Below are 8,864 nucleotides of genomic sequence, written 5' to 3'. Positions count from 1 at the left end.
CCTGAAAAGTTCATGTTTAATAAAAATCATATATAACTACCTACATAAGTTATATATTTAATATTTTTTATAAACATTACGTTCGATATTTCACTTTTATGTTTTAATCAGTAGTGTAGTACTAATAAAATAAATGCCGGAGCGCTAAGCTAACACCCCTCCACCAATTTGTTTAATGCATTTTTTTTAAATAGGCAATATTGCTAATTCTAAACATTTTCATTTTTTGAAATGTCTTTGTGAGAATAAAAAAAATCAGATAATATAAGGATGTTTTGTAACATTTAAGTATTTTATTATAAAATCTTTTTAATGTAATATGTATTTTTTATTATTGTAACATGCAGTATTTATAAATAAAAAACAATATTTTTTTGATGTAACATTTAATATAATTTTATGTAATAGTTGATGTAACATTTAATGACTAACTTATTGTTTCTATTAAGGTGCTACTTAACAAAATAATATTTTGGGAGATATGTGCATTAAAATAAACACTTCATTCCATAGAACGAATTGTTTGTGCATTTATGTATAATAAATCTTCAGATTTTTTTTTTCGAAAAATGATTCATTACAGAAAGTAGTACATAAGATGTTCAATGCACCAAATCTGTCTAACAGTAATGCACAAACAATTCGTTTTATGGAACAATTATTTTACATATTGATCATTTAAATAAATCTGCCGTATTTCAAATTTCATAGTAAATTAATATTATTTTTTTGAAACTGGAAGAATAATTTATCACATTCAACGCATGTGTAAAATGAAATAAATATATAAAGCGAACAATTTAAAGTACCGGAATGCCACTTTGGCCTGCCTTGGCATTCTACACCAGTGTTTTTAATATGATTGTACATATTTATAACTGTAAAATATTACCATATTCACAGAAATGGGACAGAAAACACTGACACATGATTGTTGCGGACTAGAGTCGAGTAAAGACTACTTTTATAAAATTGAGCCGTTTTTAAATAAAGACTTTTTTTTTCAAATTTCAAAAAACATTTCAAATTTTAGTCGACAAAAGCTCATTCATCCGACGACGTTCAGGAGAAAAATATCATCCGGACTACCATGTAGAGAGTGCTAAACATCTGGTTAGAATACTGGTGTCGACGGTGATCTCAGCTAAGGGCGTGGGACGCCTCTACATCGTGAAAGGGACTACGAGGCAGGATCAGTACAAGCGAGTACTAGAAGTTTGGCTCCTGTCACAAATTGAAGAATAGTTCCTTGGTAATGAGTAGTAAATGTTTATGAACGTCACGGCACTGTGCCACAAAGGCAAGAACGTTACTGCATTCCCAACTGAAAAAACATTACAATTTTGTCCTGGCCATCCACACAATAAAAATAATATAGAAAACAGTACTAAAATCCAATGCAAAAAAAATGCACAATGCAAACAATGCAAAAAAAAAATGCACAGAAAATATGGTCCGACGTCTAAAATCTCAAACTAAAGCAAAGAGCGGACCTTCTAAGTAGTAAAAAAAAATAACAAGACCTAAAACCAGTAAATTTATCACAATATTTATTCAAATTCAAAATACAAATATAGTAGTACTGTACCTAATGTTTTGGCTACCTAGTGTATTTCATGTAGTACAGCGCATTTAAAATTATTTTTATCACAATCTGTGATATTTGAAAACTTTAATGTTTACCAATTTGCAGTAACATAAGAATCACAATATTAAATAAATACTTTTTAATTTACGTATAATAAAATAATCAACTGCTTTAAACAATATAATGACACAGACATTATTAAGTAAATTTATTTTAATTATTAAAAAACAATCAATAAGTATTTTTGTTATGATAAATATAAAACATATATCTTGTACATTTTACTGTATTTGTTTTTTTTATTGATAAATTACATATGTAAATGTTGTAAAGCTTTTATGGTATTATTTTTTTAAGCTACAATTATATAATTTATTTATTCTATAATAAAGTAATATATGTAAGATTATATTTCTGTTATGGTTGCTTTTTATCATGTTAGGGTCACATATTGTGACAGTTGTTTGCCGCCGTTTTCAGTGAAGGCGCGAGACGCACTTTTACGATGCGTTTAATTACTGATTTTTATGCTTAGAATTCTTAGCAGTTGTGCATACCACAGTTTTTATGTGAGATTATTCTGTTTTGCCTTAATCATTATTCTGTATCTTTTTAACCTGTATTATTTGATAGCAATTAGAAATTATATTCCCACCTTCAAGAAATATGGCTCAAAAAAGCATCATGTCGTTCTTCAGTAAAACTCCACCTGTTTCGATAAAAACGAAAGCCATTATCGATTCTTCTCCACAGAAAAAGAAAGAAGTCATAAGTTCGCCCTTGAAATTAGAGGTAAATATATATCTTATTACTTTAAGCTTAATTCATTTTTTATAATAATTATTATGTTTCAGAAATTAAAGAATGACGTCATAGATGAGGATAGTTGCTCTCCGATAAAAATCAAGGTAAATAATAATTATTTTTAGTTTTGTTTCGAATTAATTATTATTTGTTTTCTAAATTATTATTTTTAGAAGAAGAATAAAAGGCGTTTAATAGACAGCGACAGTGATGATAATCCCCAATCTCCCCCTGAAAAACGTGCCCAATTTGAGAATGTCAACGAAAATGGCAAAGATAAGATAAAGCCTTCAGCGAATGCCAATGGAATCAAAAAGGAAATAAACGATGTTAAAATGGAAAGCTCAAGCGAGGATGATGTAGTCGAAGAAGATTCTAAAAAAGATGATTCCCCAAAAAAAAATGATTCCCCGAAAGAAAAAAAGTCTACAAATGGTGATGTTATTTCAAAGAAAAAAGATACTACTAATTCAAAGAAAAAAGTCACTAAAAAAGCCAAAGAAACGAAAACTAAAGGCAAAGATACTAAGAAAAAGGATTCACCTAAAGAAAAGGTAAAGAAAGAAATTATTTCTCCTCCCAAGGTTGAGAAAACTGCTCATCCATTTTTTTTAAGTAACAAAGACACGAAAGATCTGAAGTCTTCTGAAAAGGACAAGAAAGATAATCAGAATGAATACAATCCGACAAAAACAAAATATCATCCGATTGAAGACGCTCAATGGTCAAGAAATCAGAAAGTTCCATATTTGGCTTTAGCTAAAACGTTAGAGGAAATTGAGAAGATTTCTTCGAGGCTTAAGATTGTTGAAATTTTGAGCAACTTTTTTAGATCGGTCATCGTATTGACACCCAACGATCTTCTGCCGAGTGTATATTTGTGCTTAAACAAATTAGCGCCTGCTTATGAATCTGTCGAATTAGGTATGCTTATTAAATAATTATTTATTAAAAAATATTGTATTTTAAAACCAATTTTGTAATCTCAGGAGTAGCAGAAACTACTTTAATCAAAGCCGTCGCCCAGTCTACGGGAAGAACACCGGCTCAAATCAAAAGTGACGTTCATAATACTGGCGATATCGGAATTGTCGCCGAACAATCAAAGTCAAATCAAAGAATGATGTTCCAACCGGCTCCGCTCACGGTTCAGGGAGTGTTTGATAAATTAAAGGAAATCGCTCAAATGACTGGACATGCGGTGATGTCAAAGAAAGTTGATAAGATTCAGTCACTGTTTGTCGCTTGTCGGGCGTCAGAAGCAAGATATATTATTAGGTATTATGCTTATTGTGATTCTAAATTCAATAAGAGTTGTATTTAAATGATTTTTTCTTTAGATCTCTCGCCGGAAAGTTACGTATCGGCTTAGCTGAACAATCAGTATTGCAAGCTATTGCTACTGCTTGTGCTTTAACTCCACCACTTCTTACATCAGAGGACTGGCCTCCGACAGTTTTGAATGCATCTAAGAAATTGTCAACAGAACAATTCAAGGTAAATACGAGGATTTGTTCTCCACTATACTCATTTAAAGCTCGGGACGCTGTGCCTTGTATAATAATCACTTATATAATCTCAAATGATGCAACCGGCTTATTTGAAATGCTTTTTTTTGGTTTATTAGTAATATGAATCAAAGAACTTTCCATTATAAGATGTAAAGTGTTAAAAAATCACAGTCGTATTACTCAAATGATCTGCAACTGATATATTTTTCGAATTTTAAATGCTTCTGATCAGAGATTATTTGTACATGTTGCACATTTTTTCTCTTTTTCTAATAATGTAATAAATTAGTATCCTCTTGACATTTAAAAAGAAATTTTGTTTATGAAACAGAAACATGATATGTACGCAGACTAAAGAATATCTGTTCTGTGTATGCACGTGATGCATTTGCTCTTGTGTTTTTGCGGCGTTTTTGTAATATGAGCTGCTCAATCCTCCTGTGCAAAAAAGGGTTGCTTAAGGTTGTGTTTCTAAAATTATACATACATATATAATCACATTTCATTTTCTTCTGAATTCCACTCTTGTGTCTGTGACCATCTCTCATTTTATAAAAATGAGGAATATAAAACTTTATATTAAATTATTCATATTTACACGAAATATAAGAAAACATATTTTATGGATTATTTTAACCTTTTTAGATTAAAGGACATTGGCACTTTTTTTATATAAGGTTCTTAAATTGTAAAAACTCGCGTGTATTTAATGTTTGTAAAAATGTGCACACTTGTGCTCTTATGGCATTGAAGTGGTTAACACTTAGGTTTTTGCGTCAGCAGAGCGGGTTCCGGAATATTCCGTGCGACAAAATTAAAATATTAGCACAAAATATAAATATGAATGTCACTGATCTTTTAAAAACGGATCAATTGACAAAAAAATGCAAATGTGCATCCTGTGCAATTTCGTCCACAGAGCTACCTGTATTGAGAAGTAGCATTTATCAGTAACTATTAAAAACCATATTTATGTCATATTAAAACTATTTTTTTTGTAGCGTAATTTTCTCATTTATACATATTTTTTCAAAGTAGATAATACTACATTTTTTTAAGGACTACGCACTTTTCTAAAGAAGCTTAGTACAATATTGTTTATCTCCTTATTTATTTATTAAGAGAATAATATATTATATACACTGTCCTAAATACACGAGAATTAGTTACATTGGTCATATTTTTGGTTCTAGTAGCACCATCTCTTAGCTTTGGCACTAGCCACCGAAAATTTTTTGGCACTAACCAAAAAAATTTCTTTCATTGATGACGTCCAAAAAGGTTCGACCGAAGCCTTAAAGGCACTTCTGAAATATTTTTTTAGATTTGGGATAGACGGGGTATAATATATTATATATGATATTTTATGTAGTAATTCTCATCGCTGATCTGCTAAAACTTCACTTGTTAATGGAACGATACCTGATTTTGTAGTATTATACTGCAGTAAGTCTTGTTCGTAATAGTTCACTTTCTTGTTCGTAGTAGTCAACTAAACCGATCACAATAAAATTTTACATTTATTACAGTCCTTTTTGTAAACTAATCCACAAGAATTATATCATAAACTTTTCTGGAACTGATGCCCATTTAATTAGAAATCTCCCAAATGATTACATGTCTATTATCGATCACTAGCTTTTCTACTACAGCAATGTTTTCTTCATTGACTGCAGTATTTAATCGGCAGCATCGCTTATATCTTTAGGGCTTATTCCATAATGATTTTCAAGTCAGGTAATAAAATATTATTACGCTTGATTTAATGCGTCTTTAATAACTTGAAAATTATCAGAACTTTGCAGAAGTATACCTAACAGTGGTAGCAAATTAAATTGCTGATATCAATCAATAGTAAGGATGTTCCATCCAAATGTTCTGATTTTATAACATAATGAAATCCTAGAACTCTAAACATCCCTTGTGTATTGTTGTAATTTTAATTTAAGTTCCTACCTACATTATATTGTTATAAAAAATCGTTGCTCTTGAAATTTGCAATAGATTATTCTATAAAAAATAGCGCTTCATTTTCATATTTTTAGTGATGCTTACTAACAAAAAATTAAAAAAACTATATTTGCTTTTTCTGTAAATGTTTTTATAGGCAATTGTGGATGAGCAAGCAAGTGTGTTAAAAACAGCTTATTGTGAATGTCCGAATTATGACTCAATCATTCCGACGCTCTTAAAATATGGATTGATGGAGTTGCCTAACCATTGCAAGCTAACTCCGGGTATTCCGCTCAAACCCATGTTGGCCCATCCCACTAAAGGAGTCTCTGAAGTCTTACAAAGGTAACGATATATTATTATTAAAATAAAATCATTTTTAATAATAATTTATAACGTGTAAAACAGATTTGAAAATATGGAATTCACATGCGAATGGAAATACGACGGGGAAAGAGCACAAATACATGTTCCGTCTAAAACCGTAGATGATTCTTTAACACCTGACTTGGATCGAGCTACAATATTCAGTCGCAATTTAGAAAATAACACTACTAAATATCCTGATGTATTGAGGAGATTAATGAAGACATTAGGACCGGATGTTCATAGTTGCGTATTGGATTGTGAAGCGGTGGCTTGGGATTTGGAGAAGAAAATGATAAGACCGTTCCAGGTTAATAATATATAATACATTAGATATTTCTATATAGAAGTTATATGTCATAAATATTGTATTTGCTTATATTTAGATTTTATCGACTCGTAAGAGGAAAGATGCTAAAGAATCTGATATCAAAGTGGCAGTGTGTTTGTTCATCTTTGATTTATTGTATCTAAATGGCGAAGCTTTGGTGAGGAAACCGTTTCAAAAGAGGCGCAAGTTGTTAAAAGAGAATTTCAAAGAAGTCGAAGGTATTTATGTTATTAGATCATAAAGATATATACAGTAGACCCCCTAATAACACGGTAAATTAGGGACATGGTATTTGGATATCCGTTACTTTATGTGTGAGCGAGCCAAAGGGAGAATATCTCATCACAGGCCCCTGATTCGTACGTATGTATGTATTGAAAAAATTTACTACTAACTACCCGCACTCAAATAGCACGTCCCCAATTTACCGTGTTATTGGGGGGTCTACTGTAGTTATATTTATCATAATCATTTAAATAATTATGTTTCAGGCGAATGGTGTTTTGCTACCAGTCAAGATTGTCAAACTATTGAGATGATCCAAGAATTCTTAGAAGAGAGTATTCGTGGTAACTGCGAAGGTTTGATGATTAAGACTCTCAAAGGAAAAGATGCCACGTACGAAATAGCGAAACGATCTCGTAATTGGTTGAAGTTGAAGAAAGACTATATAGAAGGTATCGGAGATACGATCGATGCTGTAGTTTTGGGCGGTTATCTCGGACATGGAAAACGAGCTGGCGTATACGGTGGTTTCTTGTTGGCGTGCTATGATAAAGAAACTGAAGAGTATCAGACTCTATGCAAGATCGGAACCGGTTTCTCCGATGAAGATTTGCAAACGCATACTAATACTTTGAAGGAGTTTATTATAGACGGAGCTAAGAATTATTTCAGATACGATACGTCGTTAGAGCCGGATCATTGGTTTGCTCCGAATCAGGTTTGGGAGGTTAAATGCGGAGATCTGTCTCTATCGCCGGTGCATCGAGCTGGCATCGGTATCGTCGATCCTGAGAAAGGTATCTCACTTCGGTTTCCACGATTCATTAGAATACGAGAAGATAAAAAAGCCGAGGAAGCTACTTCGGCTCATCAAATAGCCGAGTTATACAGTAATCAAGATCAAGTTAAAAATCAGGGAAAAACTGGTATGAATTTTGCAGAAGAAGATTTTTATTAAAAACCGTGGGCATCGCTCCTTTGCTGCTATAATAAATATTTTTAATACAATTGTAATACAATGAAAATGTTATAACTCACCTACTATAAAAATTAACTGTTTTTTGACTTGATGCAAAATTATGTTTTTGTTATAAAGAAGTAACTGATGAATCTATCAAGACTTATTATACAATACTCTTATGTCAATAAATGATCATTTTTGTACAAATTCTTAAGTAATAATTTTTTTTTTAAATAAATGCATTTTGTAATAAAAAAATATTTATTGTAAATTTATATAGAAATTAAATTTACAGATTGGCACATTTATAATTTTTATATAATATAATTTTAATAAAAACGAATATGGCATTATGTATTTATATACTATGGTATACAAATACAACGTTTGTTCATCTTATTCAATTGTAATAACTTACATTGTCTTTTATTCTTAATTTTAAAACACAATTCTCCATATATATGTATTTTTAGTTCACAACATATAAACATCACTAATATTCATGGACAATCACTCGCACGTATGATAAATGCGATCTAACTTATGAAAAACACACATGAAAAATATAAATATACATGATACTAAAAAAATATTTACATTGATCGATAAAAATATAACGAAGTTCTCGAGACTTAAAGATTCACCCTACACATTAGTGAGATTTATGATGCATTCTCATTACGATTTGAGCAAAATTCTTTATATACTTTTTTGGATTACATGGTAAAAATAGCTAAGAAGCTCATTTTTTAATAGGAAATTACACATATTCTTTGGTAATCACAATCGTCATCCAAAGTGTTTTTAACACAAAATCACACGTTTCGTAAAGAACGTATGAGAACATTAAAATTATAGGAATCAAAAATTCATTACTTGTGGAACGAAAATCCATTGTCGAAACGAATCACATATTTACAATTAACTAAACCGTTATACAATTATGATAATTGGTCCGATTCGTGACTCTGCAACAAACCGGCTTTTTCATCAGCCGCCATGTCGTTTTGCGCCGAAGCGGAATTAGCTATTAGGGATGAGTCTACAGCGTGTGAATCGCCCATACCCGTGTACAACGAGTCGTAAACAGGGTTAGCAAAATGTCCGCTGTTCTGAAAGTTAAAA

At 31.1% G+C, this 8,864-nt stretch overlaps 2 protein-coding genes across 5 annotated transcripts in view; one reads left to right on the top strand and one right to left on the bottom strand.

The window, feature by feature from the left end:
* Window positions 1–2,016: 2,016 nt before the first annotated feature.
* Window positions 2,017–8,041, top strand: DNAlig1 (DNA ligase 1). Its single transcript, XM_088193198.1, has 10 exons — window positions 2,017–2,157; window positions 2,222–2,380; window positions 2,443–2,496; window positions 2,566–3,316; window positions 3,382–3,670; window positions 3,733–3,889; window positions 6,011–6,201; window positions 6,265–6,532; window positions 6,609–6,771; window positions 7,045–8,041. Exons 1-10 carry the CDS (start codon window positions 2,116–2,118, stop codon window positions 7,734–7,736), a joined length of 2,766 nt encoding a protein of 921 aa, XP_088049324.1. The 5' UTR covers window positions 2,017–2,115; the 3' UTR covers window positions 7,737–8,041.
* Window positions 7,982–8,864, bottom strand: part of LRP1 (LDL receptor protein 1) — a 68,281-nt gene continuing 67,398 nt past the window's right edge. For all 4 annotated transcript variants that reach the window (XM_088193193.1, XM_088193196.1, XM_088193194.1 and 1 more), the window contains one exon: window positions 7,982–8,851. In XM_088193193.1, coding sequence (XP_088049319.1) covers window positions 8,681–8,851 — 171 coding nt within the window. In that variant the 3' untranslated portion in view covers window positions 7,982–8,680. The remainder of the gene's footprint in view (window positions 8,852–8,864) is intronic.

Source organism: Plectrocnemia conspersa, unplaced genomic scaffold (assembly GCF_051122295.1).
Source record: "Plectrocnemia conspersa isolate PC_06_02 unplaced genomic scaffold, ASM5112229v1 ptg000009l, whole genome shotgun sequence".
Lineage (NCBI taxonomy): Eukaryota > Metazoa > Arthropoda > Insecta > Trichoptera > Polycentropodidae > Plectrocnemia > Plectrocnemia conspersa.
This window is presented reverse-complemented; position numbering and strand designations above follow the sequence as displayed.